The sequence below is a fragment of the Pelmatolapia mariae genome, linkage group LG8 (assembly GCF_036321145.2).
Source record: "Pelmatolapia mariae isolate MD_Pm_ZW linkage group LG8, Pm_UMD_F_2, whole genome shotgun sequence".
Classification (NCBI taxonomy): Eukaryota; Metazoa; Chordata; class Actinopteri; order Cichliformes; family Cichlidae; genus Pelmatolapia; species Pelmatolapia mariae.
This window is the reverse complement of record NC_086234.1, coordinates 6,869,179-6,896,674: the sequence shown is the minus strand read 5'-3', so window position 1 is coordinate 6,896,674 and position 27,496 is coordinate 6,869,179. Positions and strand designations below refer to the sequence as shown.

The 27,496-nt window shown below is 40.4% G+C and overlaps 1 protein-coding gene across 16 annotated transcripts in view; it reads left to right on the top strand.

Annotated features, from left to right (window-relative positions):
- Window positions 1-27,496, top strand: part of ank3b (ankyrin 3b) — a 178,108-nt gene that overhangs the window by 138,651 nt on the left and 11,961 nt on the right. For 11 of the 16 annotated variants that reach the window (XM_063482630.1, XM_063482624.1, XM_063482619.1 and 8 more), the window contains 13 exons: window positions 700-924; window positions 6,153-6,307; window positions 6,906-7,117; window positions 7,271-7,478; window positions 8,528-8,624; window positions 8,714-8,942; window positions 9,552-9,677; window positions 11,091-11,213; window positions 11,715-11,741; window positions 12,357-12,441; window positions 23,504-23,578; window positions 25,295-25,426; window positions 25,581-25,724. In XM_063482630.1, coding sequence (XP_063338700.1) covers window positions 700-924; window positions 6,153-6,307; window positions 6,906-7,117; window positions 7,271-7,478; window positions 8,528-8,624; window positions 8,714-8,942; window positions 9,552-9,677; window positions 11,091-11,213; window positions 11,715-11,741; window positions 12,357-12,441; window positions 23,504-23,578; window positions 25,295-25,426; window positions 25,581-25,724 — 1,838 coding nt within the window. Of the gene's footprint in view, window positions 1-699; window positions 925-6,152; window positions 6,308-6,905; window positions 7,118-7,270; window positions 7,479-8,527; window positions 8,625-8,713; window positions 8,943-9,551; window positions 9,678-11,090; window positions 11,214-11,714; window positions 11,742-12,356; window positions 12,442-13,659; window positions 19,894-23,503; window positions 23,579-25,294; window positions 25,427-25,580; window positions 25,725-27,496 lie in introns of all 16 variants that reach the window. The other 5 variants (XM_063482622.1, XM_063482626.1, XM_063482634.1 and 2 more) reach the window with 2 other exon arrangements.

The window sequence follows — 27,496 nt, the reverse complement described above, 5'->3', positions numbered from 1 at the left end:
AAAACTAACACCACATTTTAGTTACAGTATTGCATGGTGTGCGTCTGTGTGTGTGACTTATAAGTTCGTTGTTTGAGTTAAATGAGCTGCACACAGAGGTACACTACCTTCTAATGTGGGTAAAAAGGCAAGACACACTGGAGGTTCCTGTGTTGGTGTCCTGGCTGTCAAATTTATATATCATCTCCAAAAAAACCCCAATAAAACATTTAATCTAAAATCCTATGGAATCGACTAGTTTTTACATTTTAATTCAAAAACATTCACTTTCTGTAAATGGATTTACCAAATTTGCGACATCTACGTGCCAAAGCTGTTTTTGTTCTTATTTTATTTTTTCAACTTCAGTCATAGCCAGCACAGAAACCTCCGTACATTTTTGTTTTTTCTTCTTTGTTCACCTCTCTTTCTCCCTTTTACTCACACTTACTTTGTCAGTGTTTTGAAGATCACAGCATGGGACCTCGACTAAAGCTCCTCTCTCGTCATCAGTACAGCTGATAAACCAACATTTGTTTTTCTTCTTATTCCATTTCTTTTCTTTACCCTTTACTTGCCCTCTCTGGTTATCTCTTTTTCTCTTCACTTTGTTTTACCTCTTATCTTTGCACACTCCGTTTCCCTTGTTCTCTCTCTCCTGTCACTCTACGTCTCTCCCCCTCTTTTTCCGGCTCTTCCTACCTTTTTACTTTCCGTCAGGTTCCTGGTCAGCTTCATGGTCGACGCCAGGGGTGGTTCCATGAGAGGAAGCCGTCACAACGGCATGCGAATCATCATCCCACCCAGAAAGTGCACAGCACCCACCCGGATCACGTGTCGACTAGTGAAGAGGCACAAATTGGCGTCGCCTCCCCCGATGGTGGAAGGAGAAGGCCTGGCCAGCAGACTTGTTGAGGTCGGTCCCGCAGGAGCGCAGTTCCTTGGGTAAGACCTTCTTTTTAAACATCGCTGAGATCGTTTTTGCTGTTGCTTAACGGCTTATTTTTGTGCACCTTTGTTCTGTATCTTGACATTTCCTTCCTTCTGCTTCTTGCCATTGCCATTTCCAGCCACCTGCGTTTATATTGGAAAGTGTGAATGTGTGTATGTGCATGTTAAGGGGTAATATTTGCAGTACAAGTCTTTTTGTTGTAGTCTGCTCACCCTCAAGTAAGCAGTGTTTCCCCTTTGGCAAAGTAAAGGCAACATTAGTAATGACTGTAACATGTTTAAGAGTAAATATTGTAATGTAAATATGTTGGCATAATTTGGTTTTAATGTATAGCTGTATTGCATGTGAGGAGTTTTTTTTTTTTAATTCAGCAGTTACAGTTTTAATATGATTTTAAAAAAATGACTGCCTGTTTGATAAAGACGGCTTAGAGCTGTGTATCTTGGTCCAAACTGCAAGACAACTCAAATATTCTGAAAGAATACTGCTGAATATGATGGGATTTCAATAGAGCATATATCAAGATATTTGTTTAGGATGACGCCAAACGCACAAATAGGATCACAGGTTGGAGTTCAGTAATAAGTTCAAAACTAAATGTTTGGAAGTTCAACAAAGAATTGAATCCATTTGATTTATGGCAGTCGAAGCTTTGTTTGCATGATGTGTTTTCCAGTTGTTATAACAGCCACAAAATGGCACCAAAGTGCAGGGAAATAACAGCTGTGCATCTGGGTCCCAACTGAGTAGGTTTTCCATAAACCTGATGTTGTACACAAGTTCATTAGACAGATGTAAAATGAAAACGGGCATTAAATTGATTGAATTAAAGTCTGGGGGGCCTTGTGGTTAGTCCACAGAATCAGTGACGAACACACAATTATACCACTGGACTTATGATTTTTCTAGCAGAATTGTTTTCCAAACCAGTCCTCTACAGCCCGGTTCAAGTTTTAACAGTCCAACCTCTTCTTGCAATTTGTATTAACTCAGAAACTTTATCAATAATTTAAAAAAGAGTAAACTTAGCAACTGTTTTTAAACACTTTTAAATGAGTTGAGGATTTACATAAACAAAAGCTTTTTAAATCCTTATGGTGCACATGGCAGTACTGAGTCAATAATAGCTTGGTCACACTAGTGTTAAAACCTGCGGTTGCTTGGTGATGATTTTCTTTTTCGGCCTGACTCACTCTGACTGCAGTCACTCTCAGACATATTGGTGAAGATTTGCAAATAATTGTGATATAATTTAGAAATGCTGACAGATTGCCGACAAGTTGCAGTCAATCTGAGTCAGCCTTCTGCAGCTTGTCTGTTTGCAGTAGGGGACTGAACTCAGCTGGTTGCCAACTGGTTGTATTCTGGTTATATTTCTATACAAATGTGAAAATTGGGGGCACTTGTTTTTTATTTTGCAGTTAATTTATAATTCTGCAACAACTGTGTAACTATTTGTGGAGACATTTCAGGATTTTTGTTGTAGATCTCTGAATGTAAGCATTCGATGTGAATTTCTATGTATGTAGACGGCAACAGATTTGCAACGAAAGGCAACAGATTTGAAATTTCCTTTGGTTTTTCACAGTTAATTATTGCGTTATCCTAAACAGAATGCATGCACAGTGATTGCCAGCTTGACCTCATTCGATTGCAAACCGATGGCGGGCTGGCTACACTTTATTGCCATTTTATTGCTGTCTTGACACACCAATGTGGCTTTGAAGACAGTAACTAACCAGGTCCATGTCTTTTCGAAGGCAACAAGTTCATTTCGCACTCTCACAGTAACTTTGGTTGTGTTGCGGTCTGCAACAACTTGTGCAATATAGTTTAAGAGCCTGAAATGTTTAATTTCCATGTATTATAAAACAGAAAGTAGCAGCATTTGTTCCCATTGAGAAGCTGTCACCAGGAATTCGTTGCTATTTTTGCTTGGAAAATTTCTAATTATTGCCCCATCTGCTACTCTTATTACTGCATAACTCATGAGATATGATTAAAGTAAAGAAATCTGTGATGTACAGGCAACAAATATTGCCTCTCTCGCTTGTTGCCATTGCTGATGCCACTAATTGTACCTGAAACAATAAATAAGATGTTGTTACTGATAAAAGAGCTTATTACTGATACAGAAATAGAAGTCGGTGGTGTGTGTGTGTGCTTTTACTGACTTTGCGAGTGTGTGTTTTGTGTGTATGTGTGTTTCATTATTTTGCCGACACAGTAAACTACATCTCCCCAGAAAGCTGCCAGCCCTTAATGAAGGCGAGAGCCTGGTTAGTCCCGTGCTACAGCTGGGACCCAGAGGAACTAGATTTATTGGGTAGGAACCAAAAATAGCACCCCTTTCCCTCCTCCCTGCTCCCCTTTCTCCTGTATTTCCCACCTCCCCAAAGGAAACAACATGACCGAGGCTGATTCATGCTGATGGTTTATTTTACCCATCTCTGTTGACTTTGATTTGATAGGTTACAGCATCAGTATGGGTGCCATGTAGTTTTGGGAAGAAATAATCGATATAGTTGGAAGATGGGTCAACCAGTAATAGCCTCAATGACTTAACAGGCAGAAATTAGCTTTTACATGCAAATTCTTCCTAAAACTACACAGTTTAACTGTGAACTCCATTACAGTTAATTTTCCGCCACTTTCATTTATATATCATATTATTTTTTTTTATTTCAGAAGCTCTCAGTGGGCCTCTGACATCACTGAATGTAAAGGTTTTGATTGGCTGTTTGGACTGGACTGCGCTTGTTGGGCATGAGCCTTTTTTTTCCCTGAAGCCAAGCATCATTCTGCTTCTCATGACTACTGTTATCAGTTTTATGTCATCTCACGATAATTTAATATAATTAATGTCAAAAGTTCTTGGTAGAAAGTGTTATACTGATGACATTTTTATGTGAGCAGGGTTAAGATCCTAAAGCTGTGCCTCAACATTCAATTTTGACTCTGTATGTCCAACAGCACATTTGAATTAAGCTCAATGAACAAATGAAGCCAAACGAAGACCCAACCAGACTTTCAGGATTAGTTAAAGGGCCTGATCAAAGTATTACTTCAACCATGGGGGAACTAAATCCAGTTTAATGCACAGTTGTGTGCTATACATGTTTTATGTCTTCAAAAATTAATCAGGTGTCTTATCCAAGTGGGACATTTGAAGCTTTATATGCAAGTAAAAAAGGACAAATTTGGGCTGCCAAAACAAAAAACAGTGAGCTCGGCAGCATAAAAGGCCTGAACATCCAGAGAAGACAAGTTTTGTGGATGATCACAGGATCCTTTCTATGTTAAAGAAAAACCCCTTTTCAACATCCCCTGAGGTAGGCAGACATAGAAGGTAATCTACCATAAAAAGAAAGACTTTACCAAAGAAAATACACCAGAAAGTGCAAATTACTCATCAGCCCTAAAAAGGGAAATGAAGAATGGTCATAATGAAAAGCATACAAACCTAGTGAAGGAGCTGTATTGCATGGTTTCAGGGACAGTATCCAATAGCAGTGGATCAATAGTATCCACTTGTATCAAGTCAACTTTACTATGTAGAAAAACTCTTTCTTCCGATGACCATGATAGCCAGCAGTAACCTTGCATGTTTTGTCTTTTATGGCACAAGAAACAAAGCATGCAAAGTTCCCCGAGAAGTGCTAACAGCTTTGAACCTGGGACTTTCTTGCTGTGACACCATCATACTCCTAGTTTTTATTAGTATTCCTTGTTTATTTTATTGCTTTTTTTGGCGCTTTTATCAGCACAGAATTATAGAGCTTCATGAACGTAAAATTGAAGCCACGCACAGTAGTTAAAGCACATGATTTCACCTTTACATTTTTTTCAAAGTTTCCTTTTCTCAAAATTGAAGCAGTCCTGTTAGTTTTCTGGGACAGGTGACTTATCGTACCTACAGTGCGCTGAGGTGCGACTGCAATAATTGCTCCTTGTGTCTTTCAACTAGCTCAGTTTTTCTCTAATGCTGGCTCAAATTTGTGAAAGTGAATTCTTTCTTCTTTGATTGAGAAAACAGGAAATTCAAAAAAAAACCTTTTTTATTTCATTTTTAATGTATATACTTACTCAGACAGCTTCACTTTAAACTTACTCTTCAGTTCTACTGCCTACTCTGAGAGTAGTGCATATTCATCTGTCTCTCTTGTGTTGCTATCATGCCTTGTTTAAGTAAGGGCTGTGCAGCTTTCTCCTCCCTCCCCTCATTACATCATGACATCATCTGTCTCGTCAAGTCGTGCAAATTCACTCTGAACGTCCCATCGACCCTGCAGCATGGCCGCCGCAGTGATTATGACGCTTCACTCTCATCAGCAGAACCACATTTCATTCACATCTGTATGTTATCACACCTGTATGTTATTAAGATCAGTGTCTCCACTCTTTGTACTTTGTGTAAATTTGGTAATACATTTTTATTTGAATACCATGAATACCGTAGTATCTTCTTAAAGAGTTGTCATTTGAAAACTCTGTTATCATTTGTCTTTCAGGTTTAGATTTAAATTAATCTAGCACAAACTTCCCTCACCATTCTTATAAGAGAGGACTACACTGTCTGCTCTCCCAGCTGCTCAGATAAAGGCCCTCATTTATAAAAATGTGGAACGTCTTTCCTGAGGGCTTGTGTCATTTGATTCATGAATGACTTTGAGCATAAAAAAGAACTTTGCCTAAGTAGGTTCTAAGAATCACATTTGTAACATAAGCATCTGAAATCAGTGATTATAATCAGCAATCTAAATGAATGTGCAATTTCCCCACAAACAGGTGTTGGTTAAGGAATGGAAAAGCTGACTGAAGCCAGGCATCTTGTGTTATTTTATGGATCAAATCGTGAATTGACAAAAAACAAACATGAAAGAGTTTGGACAGAAGCAGAGATGTATAAAGTTCAGAACACTTATGTGCCTTGAACTGCAATAGCCCTACATGATTTTTAAGAAACCCCTTTACATCAAGTTAGAGAAAATTTGATCATCAGCCTTACATTTCAAGTTACTACTGAAATGTGTGGTTTTTGTGCTTACTTTAGATTTTTACTATGACTTAACTGTCAGTCCATTTTAGAAAAAAAGCCCCAGCTCCTAAAGACAAATGGTAGAGTGGTACCTTTCGTTTTGGCTTACATACTTACTTGTCATGCCAATCAGTCAAAGTCAAAAGTCAAACAATGATATTTCCTCAACATATACCTTACCAGGCCTGTGATAGTGGAGATCCCTCATTTTGGCTCGATGCGGGGCCAGGAGAGAGAGCTGATCCTGCTGCGCAGTGAGAACGGAGAAACCTGGAAGGAGCATCTGTACGACTGCAAGACTGACGACCTCAATCAGCTCCTCAATGGCATGGACGAAGGTGAAAAAAGTGTTCTAACTTTGTTTTGCTATGCTAGCATCTGCAGCACTAAACACCTAAACCACAAGTACTTCAGTTTCTGTTTTAGAGCAAGCTGTGGTAAAAGTTGGCGCATTAATGAGCAAACACTGAAATAAACTGAAGCAACACCCTGATGATAACTGGTTCAAGCTGATTGGAGTGCTTGTAAAATATGTATGACAAACATGTTGATTTCTGTGCTGAATAATGAGATACTTGGCTTAATTTGGAGGAAATCCAAAAATAATTCACATGGAGTAAATGACCTGATTAAATTGCATAGAAATCAGATAAAACATCAAACGAGCTTGATCACAGACTACTACTAGTACAGCGAACATACATTGGCAAATATTTCAAGATTTTAAGATCATTCTGGGATTTAATCTGAAAAATGCCTGTAAGTGTTTGTAAGTCTGTAAGTGCACATTTTTGTGATTACAGAATGTGATACTGAGGGAGTACGCTTGTGTTTGTAGTCAGTGAAATAACTGAAGATTTTAAAGTTTACTCCATGAGGTCGTTTTTTCCTTTTTTTTCCCATTTCATTTATTTGATTTCTTTTCATTCCCTGTAGAACTGGACAGTCCCAACGAGCTGGAGAGGAAGAGAATCTGCCGCATTATCACCAAGGATTTCCCGCAATACTTTGCAGTAGTGTCTCGTATCAGACAAGAGACGCACCAGATGGGACCAGAGGGCGGGACTCTGTGCAGTCGCAGCGTCCCATTGGTTCAGGCTTCCTTTCCAGAGGGCGCACTAACCAAGAAAATCAAGGTTGGATTGCAGGTGAGTTTGAGAGATGTAAACATTTGCTGTTTCAGTTTAACTGCAAGAGTTTATGATGTATAGACAAAAGCACACATAGTACTATAAATGTACAGTAAGGCTACAAAAATAAAACAACAAAATCCTCATTCCCTGTCGGCTCTGCTATCCCAGGCTCAGCCGGTACCCGATGAGGCCGTGAAGAAAATCCTTGGTAATCGAGCAACCTTCAGCCCCATTGTTACCGTGGAGCCAAGAAGAAGGAAGTTCCATAAACCAATCACCATGACAATCCCAGTCCCGCCCCTCTCAGGGGAGGGGCTTACAAATGGCTACAAAGGAGACTATACTCCCTCCCTGCGCCTTCTCTGTAGCATCACAGGTATATGTGCTTTTGAGATGCCAAGAGAAGAAATATTTGAAAGTAACAACATTTGGGCCAGTCAGCATTTCTCCTGAAATAATGTGTCTTTATTGTTAATGAGAATTATTACACAAAATCGTGTCTTTGTTGTTTGAATTAGATATTTCCATTTAGAAACATGGTAACATTGCTTCATTACTTTACATTCTTGTCGATTAAAATTAGTGTAATAATTCTGGTCTGTGACCTGTTTTAAGTAAGTAAGGTCCATTTCTTCCTTACTTACTACTTTTAACATGAAAATGCTACACAATGCTTAAACTTGGTGACAACCACCCTTTTAAATTCTGACCTAACTAGCAAAGCCACTTGTGCTAACTGTAACTCTGAAATATCTCAGCCATGAACAACCCATGGTAGATGTTTAGTTGGTGGCTGCTAGAGCAAACAAGACTCTCCGAGCGCCCGTGTGAATGTACACAGTGATTTACTTTTATTAAATGTTTGTGCAAACCCTTTTATGCCAGCCTGCTTTCTTAACAAGTACCAGATGGGATATCTGTCAAAGTTAAAGCTCAGTGATTTTCAGTTGTGCAAAGTGTTATTCAATTTAAAGCCCAAGAGAAACGTGCGACAGAGGTGTAAGAGTTGCATTTAAATGTGACCACTTTTTGTCTTTAAAGCAACAACAGTTCTTCTAGAAGGTGGATGTTAATGTGTCTGGTTATATTCTTGGAGTTAGTATGTTGTTGTAGAGTTACTTAATCAAACAAAATGAGTAATTTACCTGCTTTGCATATCTAATATTTGGGCCTTGTTCAGTAATATAAGTGCAATGTAAAACTCACAGTGAGAATGAACATTTCTGTGAAATGTTAAACTTTTGAAATCAACATCATATTTTACATTTTTCTAACGAAAAGTGAATGAATAGCATTTAGGTAATTATCCAGTACTTTAATAACATTTGCATCTTACATGTCTTAAAGCATGTCAAGTTGAAAGTGGAATAGACATAAAGAAGAGCCTGATTTTTTCTAAACTTTATCTGGATAATTATCTGCCAGGTGGTACATCACCAGCACAGTGGGAAGACATCACAGGCACAACTCCTCTCACCTTTGTTAATGACTGCGTCTCCTTCACCACTAATGTTTCTGCCAGGTGAGATCAATTTTTCAAGTCATACATTTATATTTATGTAGATATTAATCTGTCTTAAACACTGATCACTTTACTTGCTTCTTGTGCAGGTTCTGGTTAGCAGACTGCCACCAGATACCAGAGACGGTGGGCCTGGCCACGCAGCTCTACAGGGAGCTGATCTGTGTACCCTACATGGCCAAGTTTGTGGTGTTTGCTAAGATGAATGACCCAGTGGAGTCCAGCCTGAGGTGCTTCTGTATGACGGATGACAAGGTGGATAAAACCCTGGAGCAGCAGGAGAATTTTGAGGAGGTGGCCAGAAGCAAAGACATAGAGGTATGAGGGTTAAGTGCAGTTTATTTAAGTATTTTTCTCAACATTAAATACAACTGATGTTACTTTTACTTTCATTATTCCCCAAATCCTATCAAGTATAACTCATAGTACAGTTTAATCTATTATGGAATATTTTGTCATCTGTAAATTTAGACTTTTTGGAACGTATCAATGATTATTAGTGAAAGCATTATAATTATTCTATGAGGTTATTATAATGCTCTGGATCTACACACACGTCTAGATCATTAGGAAAATTAGAAAGAAAATGGAAATGCTGCTGAGGGTGGTGATAAGGACAACATAATCGAATAAAAGAAAATAAATAAAGTTAAGAAATGAAGGAATTTAATAGTTTGATCAACTGGGAGAAAATAAGATTTAATTTTGCACTCCTTAGTTAACTAAAATAAATTTGTATTTATTGCTGCATTAGGTTTTTGACACGTCTGACAGCGTGCAATCAGTTTCAGTGCTTGACACTGCTGAGCATTAGGAAGTTTCTGCCTGGTGTCCTTAACTTTATCACAGAAACATTTCTTTATCTCTATTCTTGTAAATTTGTTTTATATTTTTATGTTGACTATGAATGCTGTTTGTTTTATTCAGGTTCTGGAGGGCAGGCCTATATATGTGGATTGTTATGGGAACTTGGCGCCCCTGACCAAAGCTGGTCAGCAGTTAGTTCTTAACTTCTACGCCTTCAAGGAGAACCGTCTGCCTTTCTGCGTCAAGGTACCTTAACGTGTGCTCCAGCACCACCAGCACCTTTTGGCTAGGCTAGAATACAATGTTGGCTTCATAAATCCATATGGCAAAAAACTTAGTGCAGTCCAAATACAGGGTAAAAGCTGCAGTAATGGTTAAGTTAGTTCTATTGTTGTTTACTGCCTTTACTGCTCTTATTCAGATTCAAAACGCAGTTCCTATTCTCGAGCTAAAGTCGTTAAATGAATCATTCTTTTTGTGTCATTTTGCATATCATTAATGTTAAAACTACACCTATGTGTGAATTATTTTATCACATCACTGTAACAAAAATGAACAGTACTAAAGCAGAAAAGTTGGACTATTTTTTATGTTACACTCAATTTCTTAGCATTTTTCCTCCATCTGATGTAACATGCTACTATGCTGTCTACTTTGTCTGACATGGTTTCAATTGGTGGTGTAGACGAGGCAGGTGGACAGGTGGACAAAGGTGACGCGACCATGATAAGGTGGAGATGAGGTCACATGAATGAAAGAGTTGAAAGCAGAATGACAAATGAGCACTGAGATTTAAAGGGCACAAACAGAGGCTGATTGACTCATAAAAAGCAGATGTAAAAATAAAAATTGAGAAACAAAATTGTTGGAAAGTTGAAGCTAAGCCCAAACACCCAGGAATAGTGAATACAAATCTTTTTTTTTACTGAATTTATGAATAAGCTTTCATGAGTTTGGTTAAAATTTCTTGAGTGTTGGCATATCCATTAGACTTCCAGGGGTCAATCCTGGAAGGCTACTGGTGAACCTTTTTTCCTCTTATAAAAGCACCATAACAGATGAGAATTTGGTCAGGTGGAAGTATATTGACCAAATGTTGATTACATATAATTACATACAAATATTTAAGAAAAATTGTGTATGTTTCTGTTCTGTGTCCTGTGTACTGTTTGTTTGTATATGTGTCTTTTTGCTGCTGTTACAACCAAATTTCCCCCTGTGGGACAATTAAAGGATTATTCTATTCTATTCTATTCTATTCTATAAAGTCTATGCAAAGATGCAAATCGAGGAAAATTCACATGAATTTGCACCAGTTGACACAAAAAGAGATTCTCCCACAGACCATGGACTATCCTGATACCCATTTCTACTCCTCCTCCCATTGGATGTGAACATTTTGTGTATTTAATTACGTGTTTTTGTGAAAATAAAATGATAAGATTCCTTTATAAGGTGTTATAGGTGAATACAAGGTAAAAATGGGCAATTTTGGCCTGTTTGTAGATAGTTTCTAGGCATAAAGGCAAATAAAGTATATACCACTAATACCCTAGTGCTGATAAAAAAAAAGTATATATATTTATATTAAAGTAAATCTGCAGTAACTGGCACATTGTAAAAGAAAGGAGTTCAAAAAGAACCATTTTCTCACTGTAGGTCAGAGATCCCAGTCAAGAGCCGTGTGGTCGTCTCACTTTCCTGAAAGAATGTAAGATCACGAAAGGCCTTCCACAAACTGCCGTGTGCAACCTGAACATCACGCTTCCCGCAGTGAAAAAGGTAAGGTAGCATACACCCACCATTCTCTGTTGTCACATCCATAACCATATTCATGGTTAGGGTAGTTTCAGCCCCGGATAGATGAAAGACAGAGAAAGACTTTGGCCAAATTGCCGCCACTGTGTCTTTTATCTGTTTAAAGCTTCTCTCTGTGTATATCGGTTACATCTGCAGTGGATTCTTGTCATTGGCTGTTTCATTTTGTTCCTACTCGCCTTTTGATTTGGATGCTTTTTGGCTGAGGGCTTGTGTGCAATGGTTTTTAGTTATCAGGCTGGCTTTTCGTGGCTTCATTTTGCTGCTGAATGTTGGTGCTTTATGCTCTTTTTTTTTTTGTTTGGTCTGTTTTTCTTTTTTTGGTTTTTGCTTTTTCCTTTGCTTAAGTGGCTCTCTTCTGAGTTGGAGCTTCTGTCAATCACTCCTTTTTCACCCCCTGTTTCTTTTCCCCCTGCTTTCCATTATGTTACTCCCCCTGTTCCTGCAATGCATCTTGGGAACCAGGAAACGGAGTCAGATGCCGAGGATGAGGTAAACCACACCCTCCCCACCCTGTGCTGTCCTCTGCGCTAGACCTATAGTGGCCCTGCTCTGCTCTTCATAGCCTTATTTTTTCCGCTTCTATAAGGGCATTGCAGGCTTCTTCAAAGCAACTTTTAGCTGCTCAGTTTTGCATGATATATGGTAGAAATGAAAAACTACTTGTCTTGTGTCCACTCCTTATCCCTTGCGTTCTATAGTATGTGATACAAATGGCTCTAGAGTTTACTTGTTCTTAAGATTTAGCATGTATTAACACTAGCCCCGAACTCATTATTTTCATTTTTAAGTACATGCAGTAGATAGTTTGTAGGCTTAGCTTGACAAACTCAAGCTAAAAGACTAGCTTGGCAAAGTAATATTTAATCTAAATAGTATTAGCACTTCCTAAATAGAAGATTAAAACCTCTTGAATACTCTTAAAGGAGTTGTTGTTGGTGCCATATTTTGCAGTCATATATGGGCTTTGTATTTAATGTCAGTGCAGACTGAAAGGTTTGCTTTAATTTGACATTGCAAGGTCCAGTTGTTGCTCATTTGGCAGCAATAGTCAATGTAGGGTGACCTAGAACTGATAGGCTTTTGTGTTGTTTGCTATTGTTGCAGACTGAAAAGCCAGATCGACAACGTCATACCTTTGCATCCCTAGCCTTACGTAAGCGCTACAGCTATCTGGCCGAGCCTGCACTGAGTGAGTTTGACATCTTCACTAACAAACCCTGTAATGAATTTAATTATACCAAGTTTCGTGGATAAGTTAGTTAACTAACAGCTTTAATTAACCTGTAAAATACATAATCGATATGTAGATCGGTGTGACTTATTTAATGTGGAAATGCATTATTTCTCATCCTACATGACACGCACTGTCCACATGCTTGTTTACAAAGTGGTATATATTTTTGCATGGGTCAGTAAGTGGTTTTGAGTTTCTGTGCCATGCTTGCCCACATTGTGAGTTGTTGTTCTTCTGGGTTGATTTCCACTGCTGTGTTATATAAGTCAAATTTTTTCTTTGACTTACCAGCACCATGGTAATAGGCATTTTGGATGGAGGTCAAAGTAAAAAATTTTCATTTGTCCCCTCTGATTTTAAAGCTCTTTTTGGCTTTGTGATGAAGTAGCAGTTTTGTGTGGGACAAAAATGCATGTCAGAGGTCTTGAGTTTGGCTTTCTTTCAGGTGTTTATTTTAAGTTTTACCACAGTCTTTGCTTGTCACCAATTTGATGCTGCATGACAAAATGGGCCAAAACTTTAGTCTTGGAAAACACATTTTGTCATATTTGTTTTAAGAGAAAATGAAAATGGAACCTTCAACAGCCATTGGCTCTGTTGGATCACAGTTTCTAAATTGTCTGAGGAATCTGTCATCATGTACTTTTTGGACCAAACAGATAAAAGGCACTTAAAAAAGCGGATTGAAATTAGAGCCAGTACCCAAATGTTGATATTAGAGTTTCTAAAGTCCAAAGAGAGAAGTTGTTTTTGTGCTTATCCTGGTGCATTTGTCTTGCCATTTTTTCTGTTGTCAGTTGTTGGTCTACGCCATTGTCTTTGGAAATTTACTTTGCTGCTGTGTGTGCTCTCTTCTGTTTATTTCTTATGTTGTTTTTGCTGTTTTTTGATTCATCTGCCAAACAGAAATCACACAGGAACACAACTGTTTTTTTTACGCCATCTTTAGTCTGTAATTAAATTTCTTACCTCATGTAACTGTTATTGTTCCTTATTTAATACTAGGACTGTTTTACTGACCAACTCTTCCTCCTCTGATCTCCTCTTCTTTCACATTTTTTTCTCCTTTACCTTCCCCAACATGATTTTCTGTTTATCTTTACTGTTCTGCATTTTTGTTGTTATTTTTTTGCCATTCCTTCTTCATCATTGTTTCTATGAATTCACCTGAAGAAACAGCAGTTGAACGAAGCGCAGCAGCAAGAGCATTGCCTGCTGGTTACCCTCACAAACCTGTCTTTCCAACCAGACCTTGCCCACCATGGTCGACTGCTCCTATTACCGTCCCTGGCCAAACAAGGTCCGTCGGAATGGGGGGTGCCCTCATCTCTACCGATTCACCGGCAGCCTCACCAGCTGCTTCTCCACTGAAATCTACTTGGCCCCTCTCAGCCCCATCAGCTGCATGTCCCACAACTATAAAAGTTCCACCAGCACTTACCCTGTCATCCCCAGTCAAATCTGCCAGTGACATAGCGTCCTCATCCCCCATCCGTTCTTACAGGACTATGCCCTCACCCATTAAAACTGTAGTCCAGCAGGGTCAGTACCCTGTCCAGGGATCTACCAGCCTTGTGTCCTCTGGAAGTCCATGCAAACCTGCCACTGATCCAGCTTCTATCAAAAGTCTTGCTTCAGCATATACATCAAGGACTTCTCCACTTCACGCAATGCCCAATGGTTATATACCAGAAAAGTCTCCAGCTCCTGTTCCTTCTACAGCATCACCAAAGACATCGTACAGCATGTACAGTTCTAATCTACCTTTTAAAACTGCCCTTGGGTCCACAGTTGTGACAGATGCAGGGGCGCATACCCTGTCTTCTGTTAAAAGCATCTCCAGTCTGTCCTCTTTGAAAACCTCTGTAGACTCAACACTCTCATCCCGTGGAGGGAGGACATCCATCTCATCTCTCTCTTCCACTGGCCAAACAACCATTGCTTCTTCAGAATTGTCCATGATGAATGGATCTGTCTCACCTGTAAAATATCCATCCTCTTCGTCCACTCCATCCTCCCCTTCTTCACGCCTTATTTCAGAGAGAAGTAGCAGCCTTCAAGAGAGGATCCAGGCCACCACCCAGGCAGCAACCTCTGGTGTCAGCGCAGCCATAAATGAGGCTATTGACTCGTACTCTGTCTCAGGCTATGGCACTCTTAAGTCACTGTCGTCCTCGCGTAGATCTGCAACAGCAAGCTCTGCTTATGGTTCTCTGAGATCTGTAGCTGCCTCCCCAAACACGGCAGTTTCGTCTAATACAATGACTGTGCCTGTCTATTCACTGGTTAATGTCATCCCAGAGACCCCTGCCAAACCAGGACCTGGGTCTCTTAAGATGGCTCTTCCCGACCCCTCTCGCACCTCATCATCTCCATCTTCCTCTTTGTCTTCCTGTGTTACTACAACAAAAATAAATTCCCAGTTAAAATCCCCTCCATTTATCACACCACCCATTATCCACCCAACTGCAGCTTCTAACCAGGAGATATTGAAAGATGTAGCAGACATGAAACAAGATCTGATTAGGATGACAGCTATTCTGCAGACAGACACACAGACTGCAGCTAAAACTGTCCAAACCTCACATACTGGCACTCCCAAAGAGACTAAGTTAGAGGAAGAGGAGCCATATACTCTAGTGGAGAAAGTAAAAGAAGATTTAGTCAAAGTCAGTGAGATATTACAGAAAGATATCATTAGTGAAGCTAAAGAAAGAGCCTCGGAGGACGAATGGGAAGAATTTTCCAAAGATGAGATTGAAGAGGCACAAAGAAGTGCCATCTCAGACTTTTACCCTCCTTTTGATGAACACACACTTTTACTTAAGCACCAGTCAAGCAAAGAGTTAGACTTGGCTAAAGTAGTAGACTTTTTAACAAATGATATCGGTGCTAGCTCTCTCTCAAAAATGGCAGAGCTGAAATGTAAGTATGAGGAAGAGGCAAAAAGGGATGGGGAAGAGAAACAGAAACGTGTTCTCAAGCCATCCATGTCAATACAGGAGCACAAACTCAAAATGCCTCCACCAGTTTCAGGCATGCTCAGATCTCCCTCAGAGAAGGACCTAAGCAAACTTGCTGAGTCATATCAAGGGTCGGACACTATATTGGAATCGCCAGAGGATCTGTCTCATGAGCAGGATAAGAGTCCTCTGTCAGACAGTGGGTTTGAGACCAGGAGTGAAAAGACACCCTCTGCTCCCCAAAGTGCAGAGAGCACAGGACCTAAGCCTTTATTCACAGATTCCCCTATCCCCCCCTGCGTAACAGAGACCAGGACTGAAGTAGTCCATATTAGGAGCTACGAGCAGCCTGACGAGCTTTGTGAGCCCGGACTAATGGAAGAGGCTGCAACTGCTCTCCCTGCCATAGAACCACCTGAAGCAATTTCAGCAAGCTCCAGCAAAGCCCTGCAGATGAAAATGCCTGAAGAGGACTCAATGAAAAGCATGTGTCTTAAAGAGGAAACCCACATTACTACTACTACCAGGATGGTCTATCACAAGCCCCAACTGACTGATGGTGCAGAGATGATAGAGGAGGCAATGTCAGTTAGAGATATCATGAAAGCTTTCCAGTCAGGTAGGGATCCATCTAAAGATTTTGCAGGCCTTTTTGAACACAAAGCTAGCCAGGATTCTGTCAAAGGTGATGAGCTCACTCCTAGATTTCTTGACAGAGACGTTAAATCCAAACCCAAAGTTGAAAGGATAATTGAGGTTCATATTGAGAAGGGCCACAGCACTGCAGAACCGACTGAGGTCATTATCAGAGAAACCAAGAAACACCCCGAGCTTTATGTTTACAAAGGTGATCGGGGGATAAAGGAACTGACTGATTATGATGAAGCCCAACAAGAAGAAGATGAGCTTGCTGTTGAAGAATCCCTGCCCACCTTCCTGGAAACATCTCGTGTTAATACTCCGGTGTCACAGGAAGAAGACAGTCGTCCGAGTTCTGCTCAACTCATAGCAGATGATTCATATAAAGCACTTAAATTGTTGAGCCAGCAGTCCATAGAATACTGTGACGATGAGCTATCAGAGATCCGAGGCGAGTCGTACAGGTTTGCTGAGAAAATGCTTCTCTCTGAAAAACTTGATGCGACATCACTGAGCCACTCTGACACAGAGGATTCAGCACTGGTTTGTGACAAAATCCGCCACCCGGGTACTGAAGAAAGTAGTAGCCGTAGCATTGAGGGTGCAAGTCAACAGCAAGGAAGCCCCAAAAGAGAGTTTGTCTCAAAGTCATCAAAAGATGGGTCTCCTAAATCTGCTAAATTCCTGCACAGGGATGATCCATCTCAGTTTGATAAGGTAACAGTGCTCCATTACTCCACAGAACAGGGCAGCCCTAAACATGCAGTTTGGATGCGTTTTACAGAGGATAAACATGACAGGAGCAGGGATAAGTTACTTTATGAGGATAGGGTGGACCAAACTGTAAAGGAAGCTGAAGAAAAACTCAGTGAGGTCTCACAGTTCTTCCGTGATAAAACGGAAAAGCTCAATGATGAGCTTCAGTCTCCTGAGAAAAAGCCTATAAAGCGAGAGCTCAAGGATCCCAGGTCTTGGCCTAGCTCACCCAGCAGCAGCCCAGAGAAAACCCAGCAGAAACCCAAAGCAGAAGAGGTGTTCAGTAAAAGCAAACTCAGGGAGCCTTCAGTTGGTAAAATGTTTGGCAGCACCACAGCAGCTGAAAAGAAAAGCTCTAGTCTACCAAGCAGCCCACAGAAAACTGTTCTCTCTCATACTAGTGAGGATAAAATCAAACAACAGACAAAGTCCTGTGTGTCTGAACCCTCCTCTCCTGCTCATGTAAAATCAACATCCAAAGTGAGTGAAGTGAGAAAGAAGTTTGAATCGGAGGCTCAGAAAGTTAGTCAAAGTCAGGCTAGTCCAGCCAAAATTCCTCCTCCAGTACAGCCAAAACCGTCAATAAAGAAATTGCAGGAGAGCAAACTTCCCGTTTATCAGTTTTTTGCAGGAGGAAAAGTGTCAAAAGCATCTGAAACTTCAGAAGAAGTAAGCCCAAAAAAGGATGCTGAGAAGGACACAAATGGAAGTAAACCTGGTTTGATATCAGCATGCCCAAAAGTCCCAAAACTAGACAAGCCACCTAACAAAAACATCCCAGATGCCTCTGTACAAATCAGTGAAACCAAGACAGACAAAGTAAGCACTAAAGGGAAGGATAGTCCATCCAGTGCAACTCAGGCAATTAAAGAAAGCAATAAAAGTCAGAAAGCTCAATCACCTATAATTCCTGACAGTGCTAAAATTCCAGAAAAAGCCACTGACAGTAAAAAATACCAACAAATTACAAAAAGTGAAAGTGCTTCCAAAGAAATTATAACTGAGCTATTCAAAAAGGATGCAGAGGAAACACTAAATAAAAATCTTAGAAAAAAGACAGAATCTCAAATTCCTGTTAGAAATACATCCCTCTCTTTAGATAATGACCTCACTAAGAAACCAACAATAACTAGACCCTCACAGATACCAACACTACCTAAAACCAAAGTACAAAGTCATGAGACAGTCCCAGCCAAAACAGATCTAACCTTTGAAATTCTTGATAATGCACCCAAAGATTCAAATTCCAATAACCTTCCTAGCCCCATAGAAATGTTGGAGAAAGCCATTACACCTCCAGCTGCTACAACAACCAGAGAGAACTTCAAGGGCATAAAAACATTACCTGTTTATGTTGGCGTTCAGGTGGGTAGACAGGCAGAGAGGGAAGCTAAAGGAGCACTGTACAATGTCAAACAAAAATCAAACTTAGCCCTAAGCCCCATAAGCCCAGATGATGACACACTAGAGCAGGTTTCTTTCATTGACAGCTCGGGAAAAAGTCCCATTACACCAGAGACTCCCAGCTCAGAGGAGGTCAGCTATGATCTCACATGCAGGACCCCCGATGGCTTTATGGGATTCTTGCCAGGGAAACCAAGCCCCATCATGGAGGTATCTGAGGAATCAGAGGGAGATGACCAGGGCAAGGTTTTCTCTTTTAAAGAGGCCCTACCAGAAAGTAAAACCAGTATTTACTCTACCCAAGCAGACATAGCTAATGCCAATAAGGAAGAAATAAAAACTGATAATCAACACGAGTTGAGCATCAGCAATTTAAACCAACATGAAAGAGTCACTGGCATGCATGACGAAATAACAGGACAGGAGAAGCAACAAGCATCAAAAGACAAAGGTATTGCATATATTGAGTTCCCTCCCCCTCCTCCTCTGGACTCAAGTTCAGAAATGTCAGACCCAGAGAGAAAAGGTTCCTGTGCTTCTTCCGAGACCGAGACGGAAATGATGGAGGTGAATTTGCAGGAAGAACATGACAAGCATTTCCTGACCGAGCCAATTATACGAATACAGCCCCCATCCCCAGTGCCCCCTGGGGCAGATGACAGTCAGTCAAATGCTGATGAAGAGGATGATGAATCAATCTTCCAACCCATTCCTTGCAAGAAATTCACTTCTAAAGTTTCTGAGGAGGAGGACAAAAAGAAAGAGAAGGAAAAGGCATCTAAATCCAAAAAACATGACAAAAATGGAAATGGGCCCAATGGTGGCACCAATGGCACAAATGGTTCTAGTAATGGCTCAAAAGTTTCAAATGGCAAAGGAGAGGACTATGAATGTGAACAAAATGGAAATGACCAGTCAATTACAGACTGTTCAATTGCTACCACGGCTGAATTTTCCCATGACACTGATGCGACAGAAATAGACTCCCTTGATGGATATGAACTCCAAGATGAAGATGATGGCCTGTGTGAGCAGGCAGACTTACGGCTGTTTGGTCTTCCAGACAGCCGGAGAGATGTCTGGGCAACAGATACATTTAGGTCCTCTGATCGCTCTTTTCCCCAGACTAAACTGGAGGTTATTGAAGAGGAAAAAACCCCAGAGGAATGTCAAAAGGATATTATTGGTAAAGAGATACCCTCAAATGGTGGAAAGACTGATGGTGTTAATAAAGATGGAGCTAAAAGTCAGGAACAAAAACATTCAGATAAAGAGGGGTTTTCAGACACTTACTTTAGTTATAAGATAGAAGAGGAGTTTAATTCTCCTTTTAAGACTGTTGCCACCAAAGGGCTGGACTTTGACCCTTGGCCCAGTAAAGGTGGAGAAGAGGTCGTTGATATGGGAGGGACACGGGGAAACAATGGTGAGCCTAAGCCTTTTGGACTGGCAGTCGACGACCAGTCCCAGGCCACAACACCAGACACTACCCCAGCCCGAACTCCAACGGATGATAGCACGCCGACGAGCGAGCCAAATCCATTCCCCTTCCATGAAGGGAAGATGTTTGAGATGACACGCAGTGGTGCGATTGACATGAGCAAGAGGGACATGGTGGAGGAGAGGCTCCAGTTTTTTCAGATTGGTGAGCATTATTACGCAGCGGGCAGGTACAGGGTCAGGGACACTGAAGTAGATGGGAGGGAGCAGTTTTATATTCAGGAACCCACAAATACCTTCTCAGTCCCCCATGTACCCATTCAGACTACTACTGTCCAACTAGAAATATCAAATCAGGCTAGCAGTTATAGCACATGCACAAACTCATCCTGTAACACGAAGCCTAAATTCTCCACTTTTAGAACTGAATTCAAGCTGTCATCTGATAAAACATCCAGTGCCTCAAATAGCACTGCTAAAAGTGGAACACCAAGCACCTTTGATCATTGTAAAGACAAAACCTCAGGGGCAACTGTAGATAGTTTTTACCATGCAACATCAAATTACACAGATTATTTTAATTTTTGTGCATCAAACATTACTCCAGATAGGTCCAAACAGACAGATCATTTGGCATGGACCTCAGAGTTTCAAAACACAATTTACCAAAGCACAGATTATTCTTCTGCACCTTCGCAACAGATTAGAAGTTTGCAAACATCGAGCGACAATATCAGTAGCAATATTCCCGAGTGCCATTCAGATGTCTTTCAGACTGGCAGTGTCGTGTACAATGTGTTGTCCTCTTTAAGATCCACTCTGCAAGAGGTCAGCAGGATAGAAGCTTCCTTCAGCCAGTTAGATGAAAGCAAAAGTGAAGGCAGGGGTTTTTCTAATGTAGCAATAATAAACACTGAAGCCAAAAAGGTCAAAAGCCAGATATTCAAGTCCAGGTTACCACTGAGGGTACCCTGCCAAAAACTATGCAGTCATAGTCAACCAGTGACGAAAGACAAGTCACAAAAAAATGATAAAGTCCTACTTAGGAAACATGGAATTCTTAAAATCAGGGAACGATTAGATCCTTTTAAGACTTTATTACCAAGGTCGAAAATTCCAGTATTAAAAGCCATTAAATACCCTTCTTATTTGCAAGAGCAGAAGCAGGTCAGTACTAAATCTACAGTTAGGGGTAGGAGCAATAACTCTGCCAGGGATGGTAAGCAGCTAACTAAAAGCAAACCCATTTTGATAAAAACCACCAGTAGAAGTACAACAAAAGAGATGGGGAAAAAGAACAGCTCAGTGTCAAAATGTTTTAAAGCAAAGTCTGTCAGTAGCCAGATAGTCAAGTCTTTGGACAAAACCATTTCCAAGGAGGCTGAAGCAAAGTTAGAGGGGAAAACACTGCCCACTGAGGACGAAGAGTGCTGCAGCCTCAGCACTACCAGGAACACTTCCTTGTCACAACCACCTAGAGCTTCTAGAAGTTCCTGCCCTTCACGCACCTCTACCTCCACCTCCACCAGCACCACTACATCAACATCATCTCCTATAGATGTGAGAGCTGAGGTTGAGCAGGCCAGCAGTGAGAGGATGAGGAGGAGCATGAGGAAAAGTAGGCGGACACTTGGAGGGGAGGAGCAAGAGCAGAAGGAGGAAGGGAGTCAGGTTGATCAACCAATCCCCGCTCCTGTCACGGAGAACGAGACTAGTTTGTAAACTCTTTCTAAAAACTTGTTATACTTTACCCTTCTCTCTATGAGATGCATGCAGCTGTTGTGGGTGCTTGTGATGTGACTTTGTAATGTAGCCGTCATTTCTTCTTCCTGTCATTCTTTTTATATGTCCTGTGCTGTCTGATTTGTTCAGATAGAGGCTACAACATGGAGAATCTGTCGTAGACTTTTTCGGTAGAGCAGAAGACTTTCACATAATTTAAGGTTTTAATTCTTTTAGGAAACAGGATATCACTTAATAACATCATAGAATTACTGTTCTGGTGGACAGAGCTTTATAAAAGCGAGGTCTTTGGATAGAAACCGGTACAAGCAATTAAATTTCAGTATCAGGAAGCACCTTTTAGTTGTCATAAATGGTTGCAAAAGCACCTCTGGGAGGCTAAGTTTGTGAGTGTACATTTCTTTCACAATAAGACAAAGTTAGCTTTGCACCTACCCACATGACACAGCACCACAGCACTCACCTCCACTCTAGATGTGTCTGAGATCTAGACTGTTTTGGGGAAATATGAAGGTGTGTTTGTTTTGATCTGCTTGCCTGGTTTGTAGATATGTTTGGTGGTACTTTTGCTCTGTGAAATCACTGTGAAAACAATACATCGGCTGAACTTGACAATCACTTGAATGACAGCTACACAAGGGCATGTCAGTGTAGTCAGCCACTGGCACTTTGTTGTAGCTAGATTGCTTTTGATTTCAAGTTTAAGCTATGAATTGTTTTTATCAGTGAGTGGGAATGTTGCTTGATGGTAGATTGTTTGTGGTTAGTTGTGTGATACTTTGAACTCTAATTACAGAAACTAATACTACTAAATATCAAACTTATTAGTGTAAAAATGTCATTGACGATTTTTCTGGCCTCACAGATTCTCAAATCTTTGATTCCCCTTGATATTATCAGCCACCCGTAAGCCTAAAAGTAGTTAATATAATGATTCAGTTATATTAAGACCTAATATTTAGTACACTGAACTAAAGAAAATAAATTGAATATAAAAGAACAGGTCTGCAAAGTAATGTCAGTGTGGAAGGGCTTGACACCTGCATTCCTTCTAATGGCCAGCAAGGAGCGTCTTCTGTCCTCGCAAAAAGAAATTTGATTGGTTCAAAGTTGAATTTGCCTCAAGGCACTTTGCCTTGTAAGTAAGGTAAAGACTCTACAGTAATACAGAGAAAATCCCAACAATCAGCCGACCCCCTATGAGCAAGCACTTGGCAACAGTGGGAAGGTAAAACTCCCTTTTGCCAGGAAGAAACCTCAGAGTAGAAGCAGGCTCAGTGAGGAGGAGCCATCTGCCACGACAGATTGGAATGAAGGGTGCATCTAATTGTAAAGTTGTCATATTTTAAAGAACTGATCAAAATGTAATCAATTAATGCTTCATTATAGTTGTACGTTTTAATACTTCTTTTTAAATGTAGATATCATTAGAGTTACTTCTTTTAATAGTTGCATAATCAAAACTGTGCAAATGTTTCCCATCCCTGGGTACAGATGATGTGGAGGCCCACACAAGGTCTGGAAATGAAATCAAAAGCTGTAGAATATAGCCCTTAAAACATCTCATTGGAGAGCTTCAGCAATTGTGGTAGGTTTTGTGTTAAGCTAAGTAAACCATGGACTTTGAGTAAATTAATACCAAACAGACAGATAGTATTGGATTCCTTCTCATCCAGTTTTCATCAAAAGAGCAGAAAAAATCCTAAAACTATTTAAATAAGCATTTAGTTTCTTAACAGAACGTTGAGGTTTGTCAGGCCAGAAAATCTCTTTTTTTCTTATAAGTGAGACGTGGGACAGTGAGCTAAAGTTGGTCTTTCTTTGTTCGGTTTAATATAAACACTGCATTAAAAACAAATGTTCATTAAGTAGTTATTTAGCAGGTTACATCAAGGTGAAAGGTCCAAAACAGACAAACTTAAAGTTCACAATCCCAATCTGTTTCTTTCATTACATTCTCCGAGTCTCTGTGTGTGTCTCTCACTGAGAACCACATGTGATTCATTTGGAAATTTCTGTCATTACATAACACTAACTGTTTGTACCCTACCCTTCCTTGCTTCCTCGCACAGGCCCTCACAGTCCCTGTGAGAGAACAGACCTCCGCATGGCGATAGTAGCTGACCACCTTGGACTCAGTTGGACTGGTGAGTCTAAACACATCTCCCCCTTTTTTTTTTTGTTTGTTTACTTTCACATTGTGTAAAGATTAAGCCAAACAGAACCACAAAGTGATGTAAGAAAAATGATTATCATAAAATGTGAGAATTTTTAAGGCTGAAGGAATGATCTGGACTTAAACGGGCTCTATGTGTCAGTTTTTAAGGGTTTGTTGCCACCTGGTGGACGTATACTGTAACAATTTCTCAACTGAGCAGTACTGCAGTGGTATTTATAGCCACATAATACTACAGCATCATCGGTACATAGCATATAACAAAAAATAACTAAAAAAACTTCTCATGTTTGGATGTTTTTCAAACTGTGAAGATACTTAACTGCTGAATACATGTAGGAGATACTAGGATTTGAAAGGGTGAAGAAAATATATAAAGCAATAAAAGCTTCATTGATTTTAAGGAGCATAAAGCTTTGATACATCTTTATATTTGAGTGTATTTTTAGAGGAATAGCAGGCGTATATTTTACTTGAGCAGCGATTAGGGCGTGGCCCCTGCGGCCGCCTGCACTGCAGCACTTTGCCCCACGCCTACCAGTATTTGTGCGACTGGCTGTGAGTGCACTGCAAACGTATGTCCGCTGAATGAGTGCCCAGCTGAGAGAAGGAATCTAATCCATATTTAATGTGTGTTCCAATTGCAGAGCTGCAGTGAACCATCAGACCTGCTGAACATTAGCTTCTCGTGGGTTTAGATTTAGAGTCGTAATCCTAGTACTTCATTAGCTGCAGACTGTGTCTGACACATTGTTTGGCAGTAATTCATTTCGGTGCTGCAGTTTAATCAGTGCATCAGCACATCCGTCACCTCCTGCTTTGTAGGCAGTCAAGTGTAGCATGTAACATGGGCCCAGACCAGATGTAAGTGGTGCAAACATGAAAACCAATTCAAAATACCACTTTCTCCACACGCATTTTCTAGCTAAATACTGTTGCTGCATTTGTTTTTGCATTTCTACACATTTCCCTTTGTTAGGCATGATACTGTCAGATTTATCAACTGGAGAGCAATCTCTATAAACAGATATCTTCATATGAACATGTCAGATCTGGAAGCTAGGGACATGTTTTCTGTCTGCTTTCTGTTTGTAGTATGAGTTCTAGTCAGGTTTGAGCAGGCTTTGGCATGCATGCCAGTAAATAGTGATAAAGTGAAATGATCAGCTATTGTCTCACAGTGATTTAACTTTACAAAAAAGAAGGAAGCGATGCATGGCACTGATGGCATCAGATGCAGCAAAACTGTAGAGCAACAGTAGCACACTACCCACATTCATACCACAGGTGTAAATGATGGCAATGGCAGTGGCGTCATGCTTGCAGGCAGTTCTCCAGAAAACCAACAACACGTTGTGTCAGCTTGACATGGATGATGTTGTGCATAGGTTGAATGCTGACTGGTTAAAAAGAGGGAACAAGAGAGAACAAGAAAGAGAGCAATAGCTCAATTTAAAAAAAATAAAAAGATAATTAATGGCACGCAGTTTCACTTTAGCTCTTTGTATGTTTGAATTTCTCTCATGGGAATGGATGGCTGAAAGACTAACAAGAGCATGAGTAAGCGTAGCCCACAGACCAGATAAAACAAAACATGTAACCTTGGTGGTCAATAATGGCGCTGCAGAAATGTCCTGTTGTGGAACTCCAGCCCTGCAATTCAGCTATCTATATGCTGCTGTTACAGAGCTGGCCAGGGAGCTGGATTTCTCTGTGGATGAGATCAACTTGATCAGAGTGGAAAACCCCAATTCCCTGACGGCACAGAGCTTCATGCTCCTAAAGAAATGGGTGCACAGGGACGGTAAAAATGCCACAAGTAAGTACAGAAGTAGATATGGCTGCTGAAATTCATACTCATATATATTTCAGTTGCTGGTTTATGATAAAACGAATCAATAAAAGGACATTATCAATGTTTGCGATGCCACAACATCACCTTATGAAGTAATTCCTGTCTCTCTCCTCCCCAGCGGATGCTTTAACCGCGGTGCTGACTAAGATCAATCGGTTGGATATTGTGACTTTGCTGGAAGGGCCCATATTTGACTACGGTAACATTTCAGGCACACGCTGCTTTGCCGATGATAACGCAGTATTCCCGGATCAGTCCGATGGTAAAGTGTAGCCCACCCTAGCTGAACTCAGTCTATCTCTCAGTCTATCCCTTCACCCTTCTTCACCACCTCTCTCAGCCAGAGGCAGTCGGACATGACTGCGTAAATAAATATTGAACCAATCAGGCTTGACTAAACTGTGGAAGTTAATGACCAAAGTGAATGAATGCTCCAGCAGGTTCATTGAGTTCATGTCAGATAATGGACCGTCAGGTAGTAAACGCACTGGAGCCGTGTTTATTGAGCAGTCAGCTTGTTCGTTCACCAACACAGGCCAGTGCAATTCGTTCATAGCACTCAGTCTTTGGAACTGTAATGACAAGTGACAGATTGATAGAAATTCGTTCCCATATTATTGATTTTAATTAAGCGCAGGAAACTCTGTACCATTTTTGGGTGCATGAAACTTTTAGTATGTTTCATTGTTTTTGTCAGATGTACAAAAGCATGATGAAGGAAATGAATGCCGCCTCTGTCCCCGCTGATAAATGCATTTTTTTTAAATCTTGAATGAATTTTTCAGATGGGGCAGGGCACTGCTTTGTAATTTGGTTTAACAATAGTTATGTTTATGTGTGTTTTTTTAATTAAACACAGCCATGACATGAGGATACATGAAAACATAATTATAACAACCAATTTTTAACAAGGCATGCTTGCTTTAAGCAGTATGGCAGACCCTTTTCTCTCCCTCTTCTGTATTTCTCTCTTTCCTCTTGTATGGAAATGAAGTATGGCAGCAGTTTGTGACTCTGACAGACACATTGAAGGCCATTTCAGAACTTTTACCACAATGTGCTGTTTCCCTCCTCACATTGCAGATACGTTCTCAAATACATTTTTAAATGAAAATGCTTTTTTTTATATAAATTTGACCATTTTCCACTGTTAATATATCTTTAGATAACTAAATTTCAATGAGGAGAGATTACTTGGAAGAATTTAACATGATTTATTGAGATGGAGAAATTCATGTATTTGGCGATTAGACTCTGATGACCCATCATAGCAGAAGAAAATCCCAGCGGTGATGGATTTAGGACAGGACCCCCTGGAGTCTAGACACTGATGGTAGTGAAGATGAAGACTGAGGCTTGAATAGAGCTCTGACTGCGGTGGAGATGGGGAGGTGGTGGGTTGCACGAAAGAGAGCCTGAAAGGTAGAATGACAAGAAGATGATCGGACTAGAGAAATGATGTCAGTACTGAGATTGACAGTGTGGGAAAGCATAAACATGTAAACAGAAAAGAAGCTGAACACCCAGGAATGCAAGCAGTGATTACAGATCTTCCTTATTGAACTTAAGCATAAGCTTCATAAAACAGGGGTAGAGCCAAGGGATGGATACGGGGAGCAGCACTGCAGGCTCAAGACTGCCAATCCGTTTGACAACTCAACAACCACCACATAGTATCAAAGGACTGAAAAGAGAAGCATGTAAAAATCAATAACAATATTAAACAGCATAATTATATTCACGAATGTCTTCAGTTAAAGCAGTAATAATGCTTTTTTATTTCTCTAGCCTGTCTTTTGTCCCTGGCTATTACTGCAGCTCTATTAACCGACTGCCATTTTTTATTTAAGGAATTAACCATTTAACATGATTAGCACGAGTAATGATGACTAATTATTAACTTCTGCCGCCAAATCCAATGCCAACTTTTTTCCCATGGATTTTACAGAACCATTGCTATGAATGGAATAAAATAAATCTTTCCACTACTGTTCTTTACTTCTTCAAGAAAAAAGCAGATAACACGCACTAAGT